The 24,132-nt window shown below is 47.8% G+C and overlaps 1 protein-coding gene across 3 annotated transcripts in view; it reads right to left on the minus strand.

Annotated features, from left to right (window-relative positions):
- Nucleotides 1-4,000: 4,000 nt before the first annotated feature.
- The window catches only part of ADCY9 (adenylate cyclase 9), a 112,020-nt gene continuing 91,888 nt past the window's right edge, over nt 4,001-24,132 (minus strand). For 2 of the 3 annotated variants that reach the window (XM_005224482.5, XM_005224481.5), the window contains exons 10-11: nt 19,660-19,701; nt 4,001-14,489 (exon numbers count right to left, since the gene is read on the minus strand). In XM_005224482.5, the coding sequence (XP_005224539.1) occupies nt 13,298-14,489; nt 19,660-19,701 (1,234 nt within the window). In that variant the 3' untranslated portion in view covers nt 4,001-13,297. The remainder of the gene's footprint in view (nt 14,490-19,659; nt 19,702-24,132) is intronic. The other variant, NM_001205917.1, reaches the window with a different exon arrangement.

Raw genomic sequence — 24,132 nt, forward strand, 5'->3', positions numbered from 1 at the left:
TGAAACTCACTGAGCTGTGTGTGCATCACAGATGCTATATCTCAATAAAAAGAAAAAGATTTATTTTAAAAAGCGCCAACACTGATATGCAAACAGCAGGGCCAGGGCCACAGGGAGGGTCTTTGGAATGGAGGGTTGCACAGAGGCCCTGTGTCTCTTTTGTCCCATCTTGACCGGCTGCTGGCGCCAGGCGTCAGGAAGGGAGGCTCGCAGTCTCTCTGCTGCCCAGGTCCCCCGCAGCTCAGAGGTGCAGGGGTGCTGCTGTCTCACTGCCCAGCCTCACCTCCCCCTGCCCGGACAGCTCTGCGCAGCTGTGGAGCAGCTGCCTGGTTATATATAGCCTTGGGCTCCGCATGAAAGGAGCCTCATTCAGCGCTCCTTCCTCCTGCCTTCAACCCTGCTCCTGAGCTGCCCTCCCTGCACGGCAAGCTTTAATGTTTCTGGAACGTTCCAGGTCCCACTGCTGGGCTACACGTGGCTGTGGGGGGTGGGGGCAGGATCTCCCCCTCAGAGCCAATTCCTGGGGCTCTTCTCTCCTGACATGACCTCAGCTGTCTCAGATTCAGGCCAGGCCCTGGGGTCTTGGGTCCTCAGCTGCCAGGCTGTCTTCTGGGTGAAGGAACACTCATGGGAGGCTGGAGAGCGTTCAGTTGCTTCCTGGGAAACTTGATGGTGGTCCTGGCCCTGCCCCTTCAGGATCTCCTGAGCCTCTGGCTAAAGAGGCTGCCAGCCTGTCCCCCTCACTTCTCTTGTGCCTGGTGCAGGCCCCCGGCCCCGGAGCTCCCGGGTCCAGGAGAGCTTAGTGAGGGGCTAGACCCTCCCGCCTCACCCACCCCTCTCCCAGTGGGCCTTCTGGAGCCTTGAGTCTTTCCTCCAACCTCTGTTAGGCCCGAGTCCGTCTTGTTCCTCTAAGCCAGGGTGCTCCCTCCACCACCCCACATCCGAAGTGGGGCACCTCACCAGCTGCACAGGGAAGGAACCAACACCAGTGCCTTCCGGGGTTCAGCTCAAAACTCCATGAGAGGACCACCCCCGCCCTCCAGGACCACCCCCCAACACACACAGCAAGGTATGAACTCCAGCTCTTCTGTGCCACCAGAGGCAGGACACTGACTGTAGGAGACGTGTTCTGAAAATGGGATCCAGAAACGGATTTAAAAATCAAATCTACTTTAAAAGCAGTGAAAGTATTTGCCTTCTCTTGCGCTCTCTCTCCCTTTCTTTTTCTTTTCTCCCCCGCCCCGACTTTCCTCTTTCCTTGCCTTCTTCTTCCTTCCTTCTTTCTCTCTGAACTTCCTTCCTCCCCACTTCCCTTCCTTCCTTCCTAAACTGGAGGATCCCCTAACTGGGGGGCTGGTCAAGGAAGCCAGATGTACGTGGATGTTCCTGGGTTCAAGCTGAGTGAGTGGAGGCCCCCAGGAGGTGGGATCACCCAGCTCTGTGGACTGAGCGGCCCTGACTGGGAAGGGACGGTTTGTTCTGGAGCTGAGGAAGCTCCCTTCTCCGCTGGGGGTTTTCCGTGGCCTGTGTGCTGCTGACCGGTCAGGATCCCCCTCGGGCCCGGCCTGTGCGGAGCACGTGGGGGCCAAGGAGTTATTGGCAGAAACACAAGAGCAAAATACATCCTCTGAGTCTGTGGCTGCCGGCCAGCATCTCCTTCCAATGCAAGCCTTCTCATTTTCATTCTGGAAGTTTTTTGTCAGGTTTATTGCCAATGAAAGGGAGAGCAGACAGAAACAAAGTGACATTTGCTGAGCTGGCTGGATTGTTTCTAAATCTATTGTCAAGAGCACACGTGAGTGTGTGTGTGTGTACGCGCGCACGCCTTTCCCGGTCACTCGCCTTGGTGGGCACTTGAACTCAAGTTGCAGATGGGCCTTATTTTAGGACCAGCCTGGGGTCCCCGTGCTTGCGCCTGTCCCTGCGTGCATGATACATGGGCATGAGGCCGATGGATGGCGAGTGCCATTGTCAGCCGCCACTGGAAGCATAATGCAGGACAGATGGGCACTTAACTACACTGGATAATGGAGAATTCTAATCAATTTCATTGGCATCAAAATTTTATGTTCCTGTAAACTTATGAAAGCCATGAAATTAAACTGACTGCTTCACAACAGACCAGAGTGAGTAATCTGACTGAGAAAAAAGAAAAAGCCCTCCAGAAAAATTAATTGATAAACCAAAACCCAAACTAATGCCCTTTTAAAAATGGAGACTGGGATCCTTCAGTCTTAACATTTATTGCCAGATCCCTTTGGCTATGAGAGATCGTTATACAAGGTCCTTTCCTGTTTTCCAGAAGAACGTGTGGCCTAGGTATTGCTGGCTGCGTCTCTCCGATTGGTGATGGACAAGGAAGGTCCCATCTCCGAGCGCGCAGGGAAAGTCTGGGGGCCACCAGGTGACAATCCTAATGTCAGGAGAGCCACCGGGCCACCAAAGGCATGCTACTTAAAGGAATGCTTTCTGACTTCCACAAGAGCCTGATAACTGGAGGCGAGAGGTGAACAGTGTTTCCTTCGTAGACAAAACCCTTCTGCCAGCAGGGCATTTGTTGATACAAAACATCTAAACACCCTTCTCCTCTCCACCCGTGCACATCACTTGCTGGCTAGGAGGGTAAGGCTTTTCTCCTAATAGATGGTTGGTTTGAATTTAAAAATGAAAGAAGAGTTCATTCGGTCTTCTCCCAGGAGGTGCGCGGCTTCTCTGGGTATTATGTTTGCTAACCAGGTTCACACATCTGTTCACCCAACGCCGGCTAAAACAAAGTCAAGCTCAGAGTGAAGAGCGACATACTCCATGGTTGGTGTAGCAACCCTGACCCCATCACACGGGGAAAGCACGTTTTATGAGTCCTCGGCTGGTGGGCTGTTTTCAGAATACTCTTACAACCCAGGGAATTGGCTGTTGTGCATCTAAGCAAAAAGATTGGGAAACTGGGCCAGTGAATAAATGCTTACTTTGGATCTGTACTACTGATCAAAAAAAAAAAAAAAAATCGCTGGAAAAAATGAGCCCCGTTCTATTTTGGCTCAAAACCGTCCAAAGAAAATAATTTTTGTCTCCCTCCTGTCCATGAGTTCAGCTCAGTGTTGAACAAACTTCAGCAAAATCACAGCCGAAAGCTCATTCCCCACTTCCCCAACTCCTCGTATCCTTGTTTCTTACCATGGAGGCCTCCCCGGCCCTTTCTCAGCAGGAGAGACCCCTGGGCGAGGTGGGGGGCACTTCTTTGTCCTCTTTCTCTACTTGTCTGTCTGTACATGTCCTGCTGGAGGGAAGGGGCTCCTGAACCTTCTGATACTGACAATGGCCCTTGAGGCCCTGGATACTTGTAGCCACTCTGCGTTCTGGATACTTGTTCTCAAGCAAAAGGGAGCTGACGGTGGCCTGGTGGAAAGCAGGCTGGACCCAGGCTGCAGCCCCTTCTCCCTGAAATTCCTGAGTCCGGAATAAATTGGAACAACCAGATTTTGACCCCTTGGGCTGCATGGTAAAGCCACACACACTGTGAGCTCTGTGAATGGCATTGCATTAAAAAGAGATCTCAGGAGGGTGGGGAAGATCCAAGAAGCAGGGGATATATGTATATATGGGGCTTCCTGGGTGGCGCTAGTGGTAAAGAACCCACTCGCCAATGCAGGAGATAGAAGACACGTGGGTTCAAACCCTGGATCAGGAAGATTCTCTGGAGAAGGAAATGGCACCCCACTCCAGTATTCTTGCCTGGGAAATCCCATGGACAGAAGAGCCTGGTGGGCTACAGTCGGGGGGTCACAAAGAGTCGGACACGACTAAAGCAACTTAGCACCTGATTCACTTTGTTGTACTGCTGAAACTAACACAACACTGCAAAGCAATTATACTCCAATAAAAAACAATAAAATAAATCTCAGAAGTCTCACAGATAAATTCATTTTCTGGTTGATAATTTAAGGTAAGCACATTTTCCACTTGGAAATTGTGCCATGCCAAGAATAAACAAACAACAAAATTTGAGTTAATTATACTGTATTTTGAATTATTCTCCCAGCTTTTCTGAATGTATCGCATGTTTTTTCTGATACAGTAAAACATTTGAATATACAATAGATTACAAGGTCTGTAGTGATGAATTAAAGATAATGTGCTTTTTAATCTATTTACAGATACAGCTTGATAGTTCACAGATACAATTCTTCCTGTTTTTTGGTTGTTGACAGAACATAAGCAGTTTCTTACATTATTTTTAAAATTTACAATTAGGCTCCTTCCCTTTATCTGGAAGGAGATGGAGTTCCCCTCTCAGCAGTGCTTTCATCTTGTGGAAAAGAGACGACGGGAAAGTGCAGATGAGAAGAAGGTCGGGGGGGAAGAGAGGAAGAACCACGAGCAGGTTCGATAAAACGTGACGATTAAAAAAGTAAACTATCCATGCTCTGGAATGGAAGGACGGTTTACTGCCTTCCATGAGCACTGCTCTCCACAAACACGTGCAGTGTGCAAGAATGCCCAATCTAGGATGGAGCGTGCAACCACCCAAGGCCAAAACACTGCTGGAACAAAACTGCTGTTGCCCCTTCATGGTGATACAATGATGTAAACAAGGAAAACACGCCCCGGCGACCCGTCAGGACAAAGCTGTCAGGATGCGGTGACACTGCCCTGTTGCGCTGCAGAACTGGTTTTGGTAGGAGCATGAGTGCATGGATCGAGACGGTGGATGTTGATTTAGTAACTGGATCACCCCAGGGACAAGCTCCATGCTAAAACAATGTCTGTTACGAATCATGAAATTGACACAGGGTTTCCTAGAGGATGTTAAGGCTTTGGGTTTTTCACTGGTGCTTGTTTGTGTGTTATTGGTGCTTCGGTTGAATGCAGTGGCATGAAGCAGGTGTGCCCAGAGGCCTCTCCTGGCACAACCCACCCGATGGCTTATGATGTGGGGCAGCGGTGGCACCCGAGGGGCTGGGCCCCTGCTGTGTTAGATCACAGAACGCTGGAGTCCCCATGTCGCCAACATCCACTTCTCTAGGTGTTCCCAGCTGGTCCTCTTCTCTGTCCCTGACCACCTCCAGGTCCAAGAACAGCTTTGGGGACTCCAGGACCGTATGTGGCATTGGTGGGAGTCTATTTGGCTTCCACGAGGGCCTGAGAGTCTGGCTTGCTGCTGCCTGGGCCAGCCCAGGACTGGAGGGATGAAGAATCTCTTTGTGAGCCTGGATCAGGCCCCAGCTTGCTGCTCGGGCAGCTTCTTGAGGCTAAAACTGGAAAGGACTGGCAGATGGTCTTCTGAAGGGTGCTGGGTGCCACAGGCCTGCCCCAGACCTGGCAGCAGCTTGTGCTGAGGGGTTTGCAGCATCTCAAGCTGGGCCAGAGCATGGGGCTTCCTTCTTGTACTGCAGAAGGATGAGAGAGGAAAGCCAGTCTCCTCCTGGTGGCCAGACTGTCTCAGGCACGTGGGATGCTCACGCTGGCGCTACAGAGCTCCTGCCAGAGGTCACCCATGAGGCTGTTGCTATGGGAACAGATGCAGGAGGTCTTATGTTTGCGATGGTGACAGAAACCACCGGTCAGGAGGAACACAGACAAACTTTTTCGGAGTCTCGGTAACTACTGAATGGCGAGTTCACAAGAACACTCCAGGTTTTCTCTCAAAGCACACGGGTCTGAGTCTATTGTAATTCTGCCAACATAAAGGACAGCGGCAAGAGATAAGGAAATTTGGAAATGAGCTGCTGAAGGGACTGAAGTGGCACACCGTATTGGCTACATAAGAAAAGTCACTTGAAGGATGTAGATCACTGTCCATGTGATTCATGCAATAAATTCATTTTGTCTCATTTGAAATATTTTTTGCAAAAGGATGCTTTTATCCTAAAGTATCTGGATAAGTGCTTCAAATCTCTTTTTTCTTCCAAGTAATTTTACCTTATCTTCTTAGATTTAGGTTTTAGTTGAATCAATTTCCGAAAGCTCGCGTAAGTCACATTCTTCAGTATTAAAAAATAAACAACCAATGGAATCCTAAAGCTCTCTAGGTATTATGGTAGATTAGGGTCTTTAGGAGTCTCTGGAAGTCCTGGACTGAAATTTTGGGAAAGCGCAACTCGCATGCAATTAATAATACAAACAGGAGACCAACGACAACATTCAGCCATGCTCTTCTGTGCTAAGTGAACACTCGAAGTGTATCTGCGATGCCACCAGAAGTCTTTACTCTTGAGGAAGAAGAGATATCATTCTGGCAAATCAAAATTACCAAAGACAAGTCCCACCAACTCACCATTTTGCCGAGATTTGCTTCCAAAAGGCAAACTATCTGTTTCCTCTGTAAAGAGTCAACAAAGTTGGTTTTGGCATGGAAATTGTGAATTATTTTATAATATTTCAAGTTAAATGGCTAAATAATGTTTTTTTCTTTTCCCTCTAATATTTCCCTGAAATACTGCTGGAGATGTACATACAGATATATAAAGGCATTTCAAAAACAACATAACATTACATATAATAATAAATTTATTGTGTAATCAACAGTTTGGGGGGAAAAAAACCCAGATTTTGTGTTAAAGGGACGTGATCTAGTTCTGTTACGTTAGCAGGACACGCATGACACCAATATAATCTGTGTTTCACACGGACCTTTCTGAAGGCACCCACGTGTTGCAAACTCTGCCTCCATTCCCTGATGGTCTTGGTTAGCAGATGGACACAAGTCCATACAGACACTTGAGTAAGTTGAAAACTTCTCCATTCTAAGCAGACACTAGACAGTAATACCTGAAACATTCTACACATAATTCAATAGCCAGTCTTACAAAAAGAAGGGGAGGGGGAGAGAGGGGGAAACGGATTTACCTTGCTAGTCACTTGCTGACCTACTGACTAATCTTACCATTTAAATGCACAGTGTTTCACCCCACCACCTGGATTCTTTGTTCTTTTCTTGTGAAGGAAGGGGCTGTTAAGCCATGAGATGGCCTGGGTTGACAGGGTGATCTGTCTCTGGCTGTGAAGCTGGGAGTCACTGGCAAGGACTGGCTGAGGATGGCCAGCCGCTCAGAGACTGTGAACCTGAGCTTTCAAACCTGTTGGACAGAAGAAAACTCCCCCACCTTCAGTGAGGTATGGTGAGGACAGAAGGGGTTCCAGGTGCTTTGAGTTCCTTGGCAGAAAACTGTCATAGAGTGAGAGGCTGCTTTATGTGTAGAGGCACATTTGCATATGTGAGAACTTAATTTTGTGGCTGAAGAGTTACTTTCTTTAAATCAATAAAGCATCTGCTCGAAGTGTTGCCATCGGTTTGTCTGTGCTCCTGAGGTTTGGGAGTGAGGCGGCATAGCACTGAAACCTACTTGGGAGGTCAAAGGTGATGGTGGGCAGCGGGTAGGGGCTGCGGGTAGAAGGGAGGGAGGCACAAGTGTCCCTGGAGAGGAGTAGCCTCCACGAGACCGAGACCGGAGCTGGGGACTGGAGGCTGTGAAGCAGGGAAGGCTGGAGATGGAAGCCTTGGGCGCCGGGGTGTCTGTGCCCAGGGGACTCCCAGCGGAGCGTGCTCAGCCACGTCACTCCCCTTCGGCTTCCTTCCCGGAATCACATGGACAAGTCCAAACGGTTCCTGCTTTCTGCGATCACTCCTCTTGCCCTGTCAATCTACAGGGCAAGAATTTTGCTTGCTGAGAAGATGGACGAAGTCAGAGGAAGACGGAGGAGGAGCAGCTCTGAGAACGCTGCAGCCTGCTGGAGGCCCCTCAGAAGGAGGTGGGATGGGCAGAGGCTGTGGTCCTCTGACCCCCAGCAATTCCCCGGGAGGCGGCGGGGGCATGCTTCACTGAGGGTGTGACTCCTGAAAGGCTGCCCCCAGCCTGGTCCATCCAGGCCAGTGCCTCGTCCTGCCCAGCTCCAAGACCCCAGGCGACATCCAGAGAGGCCTGTTTTAAAAATAAAATATATGACCAATGTGGAGCGCCTCCTCCCTCATGGAGGGGCCAACACAATATTGGGGCAGCTGTTTTCTCTGAGTGGTACCTCATCTGTTGCCCTTTCTTCATGGAGAGACTGAAGACTCTGTGAGACCATGAAACAAAAATCATCAGTAACAGACAACACCGTTTAAAAGTGTCAACAAGGACAGGGGTGTCTCAGAATTCTTTTCCGTTTCCTGTGGGGTTCCTAATGGGAGAGCCATCAGGAAAAGCAGTGACTGATCCCAGGGGCGCCTCAAATGGCCTCAAGTGGCAGCCACCACCTGAGCGAGCTTTGGCATGTGGCAGGTACTCAGTGCATACTGTCTGAGTGTTACTTATCTGCTGGAAAGACTGACGAGCTTCGTCTTTATACTGAAAAGTTCTTTGAGTGGCTCTTCAGATGTACTCAGGTAACTCAGACATTAAAGTCTAAAATATAGTTGGACTGGAAATGCATGTGTCAACAAGCAGCATTCATCTGTTTATTCACATTTCCAATGGAGAGTCCAGAAATGCGTGGAAACTTCACCCGCAGATGCTTGTAATGAAAAATCACCATCCAGCCTGTTATTGTAGATCACGGGTATTTTGGTTTAGATCGAGGAACATGAAGTGAGTTTATTTTTATGTGCATTTTTTTTTTTCTGGAGAAAGGAGTCACAGCTTTCATCAAATTATCAAAGGCTCTGTAAGCCCCCCCAAAAGGTTAGGAATTGCTGCTGTTGATGACTGAGATTTCAGGAAATGCTCAGATTGCTCAATGTCTGACTGCATAATTCCTTCTTCCTTCCGACTTTCAGGCCCAGCAAGGACGTGAGAATTCCCCATGCTTGGGTTACGCTGATGTAAAGTTAATAACTCTTTGGAGTTATGTTATTTAAAAAACAATTTTTACAAAGGAAGAGTATAAAAATAGACACTTGGGGAGATTTTGAGTTTACGCCTATGTGGTGTGCAAGTGTGTACTTTTTCTTAATCACTTCCTCTCACTATCTGCTGCCCCAGTCCGCTTCCTCTCCCTGGCACTTGGGATCCAACCCAGTGGCCACCATGACAGATTTCCACCAGAGAAAAGCCGCCATGTGGAGAGATTTCAGCTGAAAGAGAGAACTTGTCTCCAGCCCCAGCATAAGGTCCACATGACCACCACAGTAAACCACACCACCAGACGAGCCAGTGTGACCCAAGGCCCCCAGTTACCCAGAGACACGTATCAGGCAGGACATCCCGAGAGCTCACAGATCACTTCCCAAGAGACCAGAGAAAAGGTCAGCCCTCAACTTCGGTAAGGTCAATTCTTCGCACTTATTTCAGAACTGTCTCTAAAATGCAAGCTATTTTTTTTTTTTTTTAAAGGGATAGAATAGATGAAAAGGAAAGTGAAAGCGAAACCACAAATGGTAAGACCTGGAGCTTGCTGTGAGAATTAGAGGTTGCCTTTCGAGACTGTTAGAGAAACCTCGGAAAGTCCTTGGGGTGTCCTTTCTAAGAGAGAAACGCAACAAAGACTGCTGTTCCCTCACCTCCTGGAAAGTTCCTGAAGATGCCTGCAGTACAGACTCAGAGAAAGAGCACCCTCGTCAATGAGCGCTGTCCTCACAGGTTCCAGGATCACCTAGACGCTGGGTGCCTCTGAACCGAGGAGCAAGGCCTGGGCCATGTCTGCACCCCGCTTCCCTGAGTCGACAACAGGGTCCTTGCTTTGCAGTTGCACCTAAATACTGCCAGGAAAAACCACAGGGAAGGTGCTAACCCCCAGCAGAGCCAGCATTTGGCTCCAGGTATGGAGGTGCTGTGAGCCCCTGTGACGTGTGAAATGGCATGTGTATTTTCTGGCAAAGACACTCTGAATTTAAACAGATTCTGAACTGGGTTTGTGACCTTCCCCGTGACACAGGCCTCCCAGAACTCTGCAAGGGAGAGGCTATGTGGGCATGTCCTTTTAAAAAACTGACTTTATTTTCTCAGTCAATTGCTTGAGATATTGTGGGAGAAACTCTTTAGGAGGCCTAATAAAATCAGGATATGGTCACAAGCAAAATTTGTGCTGTAACCTGCTTCTGTTACAAGTCCCATGTAGAAATAGATACTTCTCAAAAAAAGTTTACTATAGCAAATACAGTCATTTAACACACACACACACAGTAGGGTTTTTAGTTGCCTTGTTTTCAAAGTCACAGTGTAAAAGACCCTCAAGCCCTACTTCAGCCACAGACGGCTGGCAAGGAGGCTGCTTTAATCTCGGAAGTGGCCCCAGTCTTGTCAGTGAGGAAGTACCAGGCAGCAAATGTTGAGATTTTAGAGTAGTTTAATGTTCATTGTTTTGGGGCGGTGGGGGGTGGGGTGCATTTTGAAATTATCAGGACTAACAATTTAAAAAGGGTAGAACAAAGGAAAGATGGAGAACTCAAACAGTTGGTTCTCAAGAATTTAATTTCAGATTCTAGGCATGACGTGATTTTCCGAAACCACCACCAAAAAGTGCTTACCTCGAAAACCTAGAAATGCAAACGCGGACAGACCTTTGGAAACTACAAATCACGACAGCCCACGTAACGGGAAGCACGCGGCCCTTTGGCTCTCAGTGTCAAGTGCAAATGTGCGGGCGTCTCCATAGCACGGTCAGGGTCACGGAGCCGTGGGGAGCCTCCAGGCTCTGTGAGGGTTTCATAACTGATGCTCTATGTTTGTCTGCATTGGATACAATTCTGTGTGCTTGTTTATATGGATTTGTACATGGAGAATTTGATCAGACCTGAGGCCAAGAAGAAAACAGCAATTGCAACTCAAAGCAACTATATTTACACACATTCAATTCTGAAGTATTGCTTCCTGCCCTAAGTTCACAGGAGGTATGCCACTCTGAAGGATGCCTCCACTGAATCCAATCGGGAGCGCCTGAGCCTGCTGCTCAGAAGCCCGTCTGACTTCAGCAACAGGCTGTGTCGGAGGCCCAGTGCGGCCCCTGCGGACACTCTGTGGTTCTGTGCTGAGGTACGCTTCTGAGCAGCGGCTGGGAGGGACCCGAGTCACCAGTGGAACACCCAGAGGGAACACCTGCACTGGTTGCTTAGGAAGGCTCGGGGTGTTTTTTAAAGACAATTTAAACTGTCCTTTGAAGGATCCCATTTGCACAATGCTGAACTGGACCAGTGGGGGTCACCACGCTATCCCTGTATCTGCAGCCCCTTGGCTTCCTAGGAATCACAACCTTTGCAGGAGGGGAAGGAAAAAAAAGAGTTTGCAAGGGAGGAAGTATGTACAGAAATGAGCTTTGTGGAGCAGAACAGCAGAGAATTCAGCAACGGCCCAGCAGCCCCTGGCCACCACGGTAGCTGCAGAGCCTGGAGCCCAGGGGTGGGGGGGCAGGGGGTGAGGGCCTTACATGACACACACCTTAATACTGATGGAAGGAACCCCTGATGTGCCCACAACCCCGATGGACAGGCAGAGCATCAGGTAGTGTTTTTAAGAAAAAATAAAAATTCTGCGATATTTTATAAGAATACATTCTTTAGAAGCAAGAGGTATTGTCACAGTCATCCTTTCTCCGGCATTGGAAGACCAACAGTCTGACAGTAAAACCTGAAGGCAAATCCCCCTGGACGTGGAGATCCTGGCTTATGACTGCGCTGCTGGGGGCCATCCCAGGCACGTCACTGGGGAGCTGGCTGATCCAAGTCAATGCTTGATGGTGCCAGGGAGGGCAGATTCTGTGCAAGTCTGGCAAAGAGGAGTGATAAAGGGACTTGGTGCAGATGCAAAAGCTACACAGAGATTTGCTGGGGATGAGAAAACGCACAGGGCACGTCGGTGAGGGCCTCACACAGAGAAGGAAGGACCTAGCCCTCCCCTACCGCATGCGCTGCAGCCACCTTAAGAGGGAGGTGTCATGGGACTGTGACAGGACAACTCTGGCCTGAGTTCAAGTCTACATAAACTTCAGACTCAGTGTGGCAAAACAGTTACAAGGGGGATTACGGGATTAGTAACAAAGGGCACAGAAGCCAGTTCCTTGGGTTTTCTGTACTTCCCCAGGTTCCGATGCCTCATTTACATCCAGACGATCCTGCCCCTACTGACAGTGTAAGAGCTCCACCTAAAGAGGACTGGGATCCACTCACCAGGCCCGATCCGCCACAGACAAGTGCTGCACAGGCTGAGAACGGAAAAGCTGGAGAAACTTCCCGGAAGTGGAGGCCAAGCATTGCCTGCCAGCCCTGGTACTCAGCCCAGACCTGCTTCACACCGAGCCGTTCTGACCCAGCTCCTGCCATGGGCAAGGGGGAGGAGCAGAGCTTTTGCATTCAAAGTGGTGGCCGAGGGTGCCCTGACCCAGAGCACGGGCAATGCCCACTGGGCATGTGTGGCTGGAGCTCTGATGCTCCAGCACGGCCCAGTGTGGCTGGAGCTCTGATGGCCCCATCTTCATCCTTCCGCTGTGACCTACCCCTCACTCCAAGCCTAGTTCCTTTTGCTAGAGAGAACAGCCCAGCAACCCTCCCCGAGACACACACAGTTCCTGATAAATAAATAAATAAATAAATGCAACCCTCGGATGTTTATTTTGCGTTTCCCTCTGGGACGAGTCACCTTCAAAGACGAGCCCCTCCACTCCAGCTGGAAGACCCCTCAGGACAGGGGCAGAATGGAAAAGGGCTTTTAGATACCTGAGGCCTGGGTTCACAAGCTGTGAGACCGGTTGGCGTTTGGAATCTTGGCCTGCATGAGGAGGAAGCCCTAAAGCTGCTGGGTGTGGGGGGCCAGTGGGTGCAACCACAGCCCCCAAGGGCCCGATCGCCCTGGAGGGTGCGGGTAGGGGGTTGCCGGCTGCTTGCGGTCCTCAGCCTGCACCCCCAGCACCCAGCCCAGTGAGTTACTGGCACTTGGTCTCATATTCATGAATACAAGTGTGTGTGCGTGTATGTGTTTACATAGAAAGGTCAGGTCACTGGAAAAAAACACTAGTATGTATACATGAAAAAAAAAAAAAACCTCAAAAACATTATATTAGCAAAAAAAAAAAAAAAGTGTCTCGTGAGAAAAAGCAATAAAAATCTTATTTTAACCACAGCTTCTGCTTTAACGTCCACCAGCATCCAGCGCCACACGCTGGCTGCGCCTCCCTGGACTCCAGGCGCGCCAGCCCCTGAAGGCACTTGTTCTCCAAGCTTCTGACGGTCACACCGAGTGGGGGAAGGGGAAGGAGGTGGATGAAAGTGAACCCTGAATGACTGTGATCCACACAGAGGTTAGGGCTGCAGTGACCACACGACACGCCGTCCGGGGACGGGGACGGTGGCGCCTGGACGGACAGAGCACCGCGGGCGGGCTGGGCCGCGTCACGCCCTCTCTGAGACGTTGAGCTTCGTGAGTTCGTTGGCTTCCTCCATCCCCACTTCTTCACAGTCGCTTTTCTCTATGGCTTTGCCGAACCGACACCTTTCCTCGGCTCTGACTGGCTCCTTCCAGGGTCTCTTAGCAGACGGGTGAGCGTCCCTGGTCTGGGCGTTGTTCTCGGAACCTGGGGGCACCTGGTCCGGGTTCTGAACGGAAGGCACCAGGCTGGCTATCTCGTCTGTGGGGGAGCGTCCGATGCTGCCATCCACCTGGACCCGGATGTCGGGTGAGATGGACAGCTGGTGCTGTGGCACCAACCCACTGTCTGTGCACTTGGGGTACAGGTAGGTCTTCATTTGGCCTTTGCCCTTGACGTTCACCGTCCCTCGGTAGTCGAACTCGTAGCCCATCTTGCTCAGGACGCGGTAGCTCTCCTCGCTGACCTGGATGCGGCACTCCACCCCCGTGGTGTCCATCCTGCTGGCGATGTTGACCGTGTCCCCCCAGATGTCATACAGCAGCTTGGTGGTGCCGATGACGCCCGCCGTCAGGGGCCCGTGGTTGAAGCCCACCCTGAGCTTGAAGTTGAACCACAGCATGTTGTTGTTGAAGTCGTCCACCACACGCATCATCTCCTTGGCGAACTCGAAGAGGATCTGCAGGTGCTCCTGCGGGTGGCTGCCGTCGCGGCACTGCGTGGCGTTCAGCCCGGACGCGGCCATGTACGTGGCCCCGATGGTCTTGATCTTCTCGATGCTGCTGTAGTCCGGCTTGCTCAGGAGCTCGTCAAAGTCCCCGATCAGCTCGTTGAGGACCCTGTAGCACTCCTTGCCGCCCTCGTAGTTCTCCTCGTAGAACTCGCTGAAGTTGACGATGCTGGCGAAGATGACGCCTCCGCTGTCGTGGTTCTTGGAGTAGGTCTGGGACACCTTGAGCTGCTCGGCCACGTGGTAGGGGATGATGTTCCGCAGCAGCCAGTCGGCCTGGTCCCTCATGCTCTGGATCTTGGTGCGGTGCAGGTCCGCCTCCACGTCCCCATGGTAGTGCAGGCGGTAGCTGACTTCGAACTCTCGGTTCAGGAACCAGACCAACAGGAGCAGGAGGAAGAAGACGAGAATCACCTCCTGGCCGATCAGGCTGGCTGGGCTCCTGCCGTCGTGAGGCAGCGAGGCGTTGCACAGCTTCCTGGTGGAGCTGGAGGGGAAAGAGAGGACAAAGGGTGTGCCTCCTGAAACGTATCTTTAAGTAAAGTTACTGCCCAGCACTTCCAGGTCCGAGCCAGCCCTGCCTAACCAGCATCCTGCACAGAGTTCTGTGCAGCTCGAACCTTCCATCACCTGCAGCTGCCAAGTGACCCGTTTCTGTTTAGAAAGATGTGGCAAGGTAGAGTCACTCTTGTAAGATTTCTATATTAAGTGCTCTGTTTTTCAGAAGTCTTTGGCTCCTTGATTTTTAAAATCTTGTCTGTTTTCCCAACTTTCTATTTTGAAAAGTCTCCACCTTACAAAAAGGTTAAGAGACTAGCAAAACACACATTTGCACACCCTTCTGCATCAAACTGTTGTCAGCATTGTGCTACTTGCTTCCCCCCTTTGTCAATACACACTCCACACGTGTGCACAGTGGTACACACGTGCGTGCACACTCACACAGGCACACTTTGCTGAACATTCTGAAAGTAAGCTGCAGACACCAGGCCACTTCAGTCCTGAACTGCTCAGGACCTGTCTCCTAAGAGCAAGGCCATCTCCCCGGGAACCACACCACACCGCCATACCCAAGATATTTCATATCCTCTGATACTTTGATACAATCTGCCTGCCCCCTCCTTCCCACCCTGCTGGGTTAGTTCTGTCTTGCCAAAGTCATTTAAGACAACTTTAACATTTTTTAAAAATATATATAAAATGTATACTTTTAAGAGTAACATTCTGTAAGAAACTCAAACATACCATAAGCAATGGAAAATAAGTGTCTTTCCTATGCGGTGCCCTTTTGCACTATTCTAACCCTTGGCTGTGCTGTCACAACCAGACGCTGGCTGAGGGTGCTTGACTTCGCCCATCTTTGGGCTTCTAGGAAGAAGGCTGCAGCAGGTATTCCCAAGTGCATCTTTGCATATATCCCGTGGGATATACTCCTGAGCATGGACCCGCTGAGTCATGTAGAATACCGCACTTAGAATTCCAGTGGAAATGTCCAAACTGCCCTTCTAAGGGTGGAACCCATTTCTCTTCCTTCTGACGACCGAGTCCGCTAGGACTGTTCTGCGGCTCCACGCAGTGTTGTGGAGGTGCTGTAGGGCCACAGCTGGCGCCCGAGGACTGAAGATGAGCATGGGCTACTGCCTCTTCTAAAGTTTATTCTTTAAATAGAATTTTTTTTCCCACTTAAAAATACTACATACTCAGCATAGAAAGGTTAGGGTAAAAGTAGAAACAAAGAAAAGATTCACCATCATTGCACTATCCAGAGGCGATCACTGTTAATGCTTGTTGAATTTCCTTCTCATCCTTCTATCAGCTTACACGGCTGTGATTGCTCTGCTCATGTAAACTGTTCCCTGCTGTACTCTAAAATGCACGGAGCGAGCTGCTGGGTCACTTATAGGAATATAATTATATACAAAACAGATGGATTCTGAGTGTAGACAGAGCCGTGGCACAGAAAGCTCAATTCTGTAATCAGAGTGCTTGAAACGAGTTTTACTGTTAGCAGTAACTTAAGGATATTAAAAATAATGAAATTGACCAATCTGGCCATAATGCCTTCTGTGAAACACAGTCCCCAAAGCCCCAGCCTTGGCGTAATGGCCAGGTTGGCTCCCCCTGAAGAGCTCTGGGACCCTTGGGCAGGTCACGCCATCTTTCAGGTCTGTTTCCTCATGTGTAAATAGAAGATGGGCTGGAGTATGGCTAAGTCTCTATTGGCCCAAGGGCCTGTGCAGAAAGGGCCTGAGGCCGTGTCGTAGAGAGGCCCATGGGCAGGGTGCCCTAGGTCGGCATTGGGAGCTTGGCTCTGGGGCATTCCCACCCGTCCCTGAGGAGAGGGGCTCACTGTGCCTGGACTGTTTGTACAAACAAGAGTGTATGCTGAGCACTTGCCGTTTTTCCAGAAATCTTGGATTTTGGAACATGCCAGGCAGAGGGTGCCCATGTGATGCGCTTCCCTGTCACAGCTCATTGCTGGGGGATTCAGCACATCCTGCACAACCCCACTGGGAGCACTCTTGAACACAGGCATCTGGTTTCCTCCGGCCTTTGTCTTATGCACCTTTGCTCCCTGATGATTGTGCTTTCTGTCCTTTTTGCTATAATAAACCATGGTCATGGGTACAACCATATGATGAGTTCTGAGTCCCCCAAGAGAATGATCACTGGGGGTGCATGGTCTTGGGGACCCTTACTTCATGCCTAAGAACCAGGAACCAAAAAAGACCTCTGTGGCAAGATTCACCACACCTCACTCATTTATTTTGCCAGCTGTCACTTAAATGAATGGCAAAACATACTATGAATCACAAGCACTAAACATAACTATTTTAGGTACTGAAACAGATCCACATGCAGCCCCTTAAGCCCTCTGGCTGGCCCAGAGGAGGGGTGAGTCTGCAGGGAGGAGTCTTCCCTGCGTGAGCTCCTTTCCTTGGCTGAGGAATTGGCCTTTCCTTTATTTCTCAGAAGGGGTAACACTGAGGAACAGCGTCTTTATGAGATGTCACCAAGGCTTCAGGTCATCTTGGAACCAGGCATCGTAGAATCCAGAGGGAGAAGTGGGCAGGGTGTAGAAGTCGACTGCGCTGCGGCCAAAGCCGGCAGCGTGGCCCGAGCCTGGGACGGGCATGGGCCAGTCTGCTCTGGATGGAGCAGGGGAATGTGAGACGTGGGCAGTGGGAGAGGGAGAGGGAATAACAGCACCGCCTTTGCTTAAAAAGGAGGGAGGTTCAAAAGGGAGAGGATATGTGATTCATGCTGAGGTTTGACAGAAAACAACAAAATTCTGTAAAGCAATTACCCTTCAATTCAAAAGAGAGAAAGAGAAAAAAGGAAGGGTCCTAGTGCACAGACTGTCATGTTGTGCCCTGGGCTGCCCTGCAGCCAGAGATCTGCCACCAGCAGGTGAGAGAATTACCTCCACTCTACACCTGTGTTTCTTATTCTACTGCAGAAGGGATAGTGAAGGCAGTAGCTCTACTCCTAAATGCAAATAGTGAAGGTCAGTCCCTAAAGGAGGGATCTGATATGAATAAATGCAAGAGACAACTCAACAGGTGGACAAATGGAGGTTACAGTAAGAGAGAGTAGAGTTCATTACCATGGAAGAGAGGGATTACGAAACAGAGAGAAACAGACAACAAAGACCACTGGTCGTCCTAGCCAGCTCAACATGGGATGTGTCAACATTCTGGTGTATTTCAATGCCATTTAAAATCTACGTCTAGGACGGGTGCAGGGACCCAGGGGGAGGCGTGATGGGGAGCTTCTGGGCTGCAGTACTGTTCCACTTCTTGGTCTGGGTGGCAGTTAAATGGCTGTGTTCGCCTGTGAAAATTCACTGAGCTGTTCTTGTCATCTAGGGACTTCTGTGCATACGTATTCTACTTCTATTGTCACTTTAATTCTCCTTCCCAACATCTAAACATACACAGATATTTAATTTTTTAATTATAGAAATAGAAAAAAATTACCACTCACCATTAGATCATAAGTATTACATATATTACTTTTTAAAATATATAATGAAATACCTACCTGTAGCTATAAGACATATGCAATTTTACATAATAAATGAAAGATGAAAAAATCATGAATGCTTTCCATAACTTCCATATTTTAATGGCTGCAATATTTGGGTACATGTTTCATAACTAACTTCTTTTTTATTGACAACTTAACTTGCTGATGAACTTTCAATATTATAAAACACTATGATCAATATTTGGGGGGATGTGGCCTTTACCAAATGCTGAATTATTTCCTCAGCAGATAAGCTTAAAAAATAGAATTATTAGGCTAAAGGTGATGAACATTTTTAGGACAGTTTTTTATAGATTGTCAAGTTACTTTCCAAAACTATGGTATCATTTTGAAAAGTAATGAAGCATGGCAAAAAAGCATGGCCTGGCAGTGAGGGAGGCAAGGGTTTAAACACTGCCAGTTACTAGCTGTATGTTCACAGGCAGGTTCCTTAACTTCTCTGAGCTTCAGCTTCCTTATTTGGAAAATAGGGACAAAGTCTCCTAATATATCAGCTTATTGTGAAGATTCAACAATATTAAACACCACCATCAATTCATAAATGTGCCATACCCTGGCCTACACTGGGTATCCACATGGTAACATTTTGAAGGAAAAATTTAGATCAGGTCTTAATTAGTTCTTTATGTAACACTCTCAAAAATATTTTTCTCAGTCTGCTGGTACCATCCACTCATTCAGTCTTATTTTTTTGTGAATGTGGTTTTATTTATTATTTATAAGACTGGAAAGTTATCTCTGTCTTAGAGACTTGAGAATTGATTATTTTTATTTTTTCTTGATATTTATATACTTTTAGATAACTTTAAAAATTTTTGAGTTCAATTTATTTAGAATTAAATTTGACATTTATAGTAAGGAAAGGACCCAACATATTTTTTTTTCAAATTTCTAGTCAGTTAATTTAAAATATTTTAGTGAATAAAATACTTTGATTTGTGAGATTTCCTTTGTAACAGTCATATATAAAAGGTCGTATATAAAATTAAACCAAATCTAATACCAGAATCCTTTGCTTTTTGAAAGTTTGCTTTTCGCTGCTTTGCTTGGATGAAAGATCTATATTAGTACCTGTTTTTGCTAATGAAAGAAATCTGAAGGGGATTTTGGCCTTTAGGGAAAAAGGCAAAAGGTAAAAATAGTGTTCTGCGTCTGTCCTGCGGTGAATGTTAGGCAGCCAGCGCCACCCTGAACGGAGCGGGTTCCTCCCCAGGTATGACTCTTAGCCTCGCAGCGTCAGCCACCACAGCTCTGAGCTGTGAGCGTCAGTGCTTTACCTCGACTCATCTTTTGCCTCCGATAGCAAACTGTGTCCTAAGGTAACTGCTTCTTCACGGTGAGGGTTCGGAAGGTTTTCACAGGAATGCCCCACTATCAAGAGAGCAGGAGAAACCTGCCCACGTCTTAGCAGTCATTCATTTTCCCAATAAGGTATCTAAATACGATCTGCTATTTTAGTAAACAGACGTCTTCCGCTTACTCTTCTAAGAGTGCGTATGTTGTTCTTTTTATTCAAGACACAACTTTTTTCAGGAAGCTTAGAAATAACCAGCAATAATATAGTTACTCTCTTTTATTCAGATATAGGCACAATGTTAAAAGCTTACCTGAAATTCTGTACTGCATCAAGGTGTGAAATTACAGTGGAACTGAAATTAAAATGCAGAAAACTATGATTATAAAAAGCTAGGAAGGCAATACACAAAGCAATCTGAGAAGAGTTTAAATAAAAACAACTTTCCTATTTTCAAGGTGGAGTTCAAGGTAGTTAAGGATAGTAAATTCTAATTATAATTTGATGTTGTACGCTAATAAAGAAAAACAAAATGGTAAAGACAATGATGTAAAAGCCTGTATATCAGGACTTCCCTGGTGGTCCAGTGGTTAAGACTCCTCACTCCCAGTGCAGGGGGCTTGGGTTCAATCCCTGGTCAGGGAACTAGATCCTACATGCCACAACTAAAGATCCCACATGCTGCAACAAAAATTAAAGATCCCACATGCCGCACTAAGACCCAGCACAGTCAAATCAATAAATAAATATTAACAACAACAACAACAACTTTTATATTAGCCATGGAAGGTATGCACAGTCAACAAAGAGCAAAATCAGGAAAGGTCTCTAAAGCCTTCATTTCGTTGCTAAGAACCCATCCACAGTATCTACAGGCTGGAAACTTTGGTCATTTTCAGACACCGAAGCCTACTGACAGAGGATCAATTTCAAAAGGCCCTGCCGGAGGTGCTGCTGAATTATTTACTCTGGAGGCTGAACTTTGCTATTGGTGGTCCCCAAAGCAATCAAATCCCAATCTTAGGGCACTGAAACCACACGTACCCAACAACCTCTCTCTTGGTGCTGCTGGGGAAGGTGCCTGAGACACACAGCCCGTCCTCTCCACGGCTTCCTTTGGGGTCACCTTAGACCCAGCATCCAGTCAGGCCCACAGATCACCTGAACCTCCCCTCTCCCCGGGGCAAGGGCCCTGACACTTCACCCTCCAGGCCCCCAGCCTTGCTTCCTGCAAAGGGGACCTCGTGGAGCACCTGGGAGCAGCTCTCCTGGGCAGCACAGGCCAGTGAGGGCTCAGAGTGGCTTACATGATTACAGAAGCTGCCTTCACAGAGAAGGAAAGTGAGAGCTACACACGAAATGAGAATTCTAAGACTTTATGTCCTCTTCTCATCCAGTCCAGACACGACCGTGACACTGCTATAACCCACGTGTTTCCCCCCTCCCAAAGCTGGAAGAGTCTCCCGTCTCCTCAAAGCTAGAAGAGTTGCCCTGCTTCATAGGAATTCAGTTCATGTTTTGCTCTCCCTACGAACATAGCTAGTGTAGATGATAAAATTCCAGTTGAGCTATTTCAAATCCTGAAAGATGATGCTGTGAAAGTGCTGCACTCAATATGCCAGCAATTTTGGAAAACTCAGCAGAGGCCACAGGCCTGGAAAATGTCAGTTTTCATTCCAATCCCAAAGAAAGGCAATGCCAAAGAATGCTCAAACTACCGCACAATTGCACTCATCTGACATGCTAGTAAAGTAATGCTCAAAATTCTCCAAGCCAGGCTTCAGCAACACATGAACCATGAACTTCCAGATGTTCAAGCTGGTTTTAGAAAAGGCAGAGGAATCAGAGATCAAATTGCCAACATCCGATGGATCATCGAAAAAGAAAGAGTTTCAGAAAAACATCAATTTCTGCTTTATTGACTAGCCAAAGCCTTTGACTGTGTGGATCACAATAAACTGTGGCAAATTCTGAAAGAGATGGGAATACCAGACCACCTGACCTGCCTCTTGAGAAGTCTGTATGCAGGTCAGGAAGCAACAGTTAGAACTGGACATAGAACAACAGACTGGTTCCAAATAGGCTGTATATTGTTACCCTGCTTATTTAACTCATATGCAGAGTACATCATGAGAAACCCTGGGCTAGATGAAGCACAAGCTGGAATCAAGATTGCTGGGAGAAATATCAATAATCTCAGATATGCAGATGACACCACCCTTATGACAGAAAGTGAAGAAGAACTAAAGAGCCTCTTGATGAAAGTGAAAGAAGAGAATGAAAAAGTTGACTTAAAGCTCAACATTCAGAAAACTAAGATCATGGCATCCAGTCCCGTCACTTCATGGCAAATAGATGAAAAAACAGTGGAAACAGTGTCAGACTTAATTTTGGGGGGCTCCAAAATCACTGCAGATGGTGATTGTAGCCATGAAATTAAAAGACGCTTGCTTCTTGGAAGGAAAGTTATGACCAACCTAGACAGCATATTAAAAAGCAGAGACATTACTTTGTCAACAAAGGTCCATCTAGTCAAGGCTATGGTTTTTCCAGTGGTCATGTATGGATGTGAGAGTTGGCCTATAAAGAAAGCTGAGCACAGAAGAATTGATGCTTTTGAACTGTGCTATTGGAGAAGAGTCTTGAGAGTCCCTTGGACTGCAAGGAGATCCAACCAGTCCATTCTGAAGATCAGCCTTGGGATTTCTTTGGAAGGAAATGATGCTAAAGCTGAAACTCCAGTACTTTGGCCACCTCATGCGAAGAGTTGACTCATTGGAAAAGACTCAGATGCTGGGAGGGATTGGGGGCAGGAGAAGGGGACGACAGAGGATGAGATGGCTGGATGGCATCGCTGACTCGATGGACGTGAGTCTGAATGAACTCCGGGAGTTGGTGATGGACAGGGAGGCCTGCCGTGCTGCGATCCATGGGGTCGCAAAGAGTTGGACACGACTGAGCAACTGAACTGAACTGAACATGCCCCCTATCCTGGTTGGGCTCAGTAGTGACAGGGCAGATGGGCTGAGAGGATCCTGAGAGTATGGGGGTGGACCGGATCAAGCAAAGATTCAACCACCAGCCCCACTTCGAGATCTCCTGCTTGATTTCTGGGTTCCCCATAGCTAATGCTTTCCAGATCCAAGTGGAAAAGGTCCATCCCTGTGACTGAATGGCTGATGGGGTAATTGTGATGGACTTAAATAGGAAAAGGAGTTCGTCAAGGCTGCATATTGTCACCCTGCTTATTTAACTTATATGCAGAGTACATCATGAGAAACGCTGGGCTGGAGGAAACACAAACTGGAGTCAAGATTGCCGGGAGAAATATCAATAACCTCAGATATGCAGATGACACCACCCTTATGGCAGAAAGTGAAGAGGAACTAAAAAGCCTCTTGATGAAAGTGAAAGAGGAGAGTGAAAAAGTTGGCTTAAAACTCAACATTCAGAAAATTAAGATCATGGCATCCGGTCCCATCACTTCATGGGAAATAGATGGGGAAACAGTGGAAACAGTGTCAGACTTTATTTTTTGGGGCTCCAAAATCAGTGCAGATGGTGATTGCAGCCATGAAATTAAAAGATGCTTACTCCTTGGAAGAAAAGTTATGACCAACCTAGACAGCATATTCAAAAGCAGAGACATTACTTTGCCAACAAAGGTCCGTCTAGTTAAGGCTATGGTTTTCCCAGTGACCATGTATGGATGTGAGAGATGGACTGTGAAGAAAGCTGAGCGCTGAAGAATTGATGTTTTTGAACTGTGGTGTTGGAGAAGACTCTTTAGAGTCCCTTGGACTGCAAGGAGATCCAACCAGTCTCAGTCCTGGGTGTTCACTGGAAGGAGTGATGCTGAAGGTGAAACTCCAGCACTTTAGCCACCTCATGTGAAGAGTTGACTCACTGGAAAAGACTCTGATGCTGGGAGGGATTGAGGGCAGGAGGAGAAGGGGACGACAGAGGATGAGATGGCTGGATGGCATCACTGACTCGATGGACGTGAGTTTGAGTGAACTCTGGGAGTTGGTGATGGACAGGGAGGCCTGGCGTGCTGCAATTAATGGGGTTGCAAAGAGTCGGACACGACTGAGCGACTGGACTGAACTGAACTAAAAGGTTAAAAAGTGTATTACTGAATTTCATACTGTTGGGAAAGAGCTCTATAAAGACCATAATTCCACAAGGCTGCACACACCTTCAGAAAGGAAAAAGGACACTTTGTTTTGCTTAAAGTAATTTAACTGTTCATTAAAATTTCCTTTCAAATGCTGAATAGCAGTGAATTCCCTGAATAAAGTGAATACTGAATACTTTGAATTCTCTTTTTGATCTTAATTTGCAGAGAACTTGAACATCTTTCACGTCGCTATTATTTTATTAAGTAAATTGAGGAAGGACATTCACTCTGTCCATTACTGACCACTGCTTTGGTAATATCCCAAATGCACTATGGTGATTTCATCTGGATATTGAGACAAATTAGACCATTTTCTACTTTTGAATTTATGAAAGCAATGATTCTCAGTGGTAATACCACTCCTAGGGGAGCATTTTGGAGAAGGGAAAGGCTACCCACTCCAGTATTCTTGCCTGGAGAATTCCCATGGACAGAGGAGCTTGGCGGACTTCAGTCCATGTGGTCACAAAGAGTCAGGCATGACTGAGCAACTAAGCACAGCACAGCACAGGGGAGCATTTTGGGAATACTGGTGTCCCTTCTGGTTGTCATAATAATTTGGGGAGCCAGCAATGTTAGATGTCCTGCAGAGCACAATGGAGAAAT

This window comes from Bos taurus, chromosome 25 (genome assembly GCF_002263795.3).
Source record: "Bos taurus isolate L1 Dominette 01449 registration number 42190680 breed Hereford chromosome 25, ARS-UCD2.0, whole genome shotgun sequence".
In the NCBI taxonomy this organism is placed as follows: Eukaryota; Metazoa; Chordata; class Mammalia; order Artiodactyla; family Bovidae; genus Bos; species Bos taurus.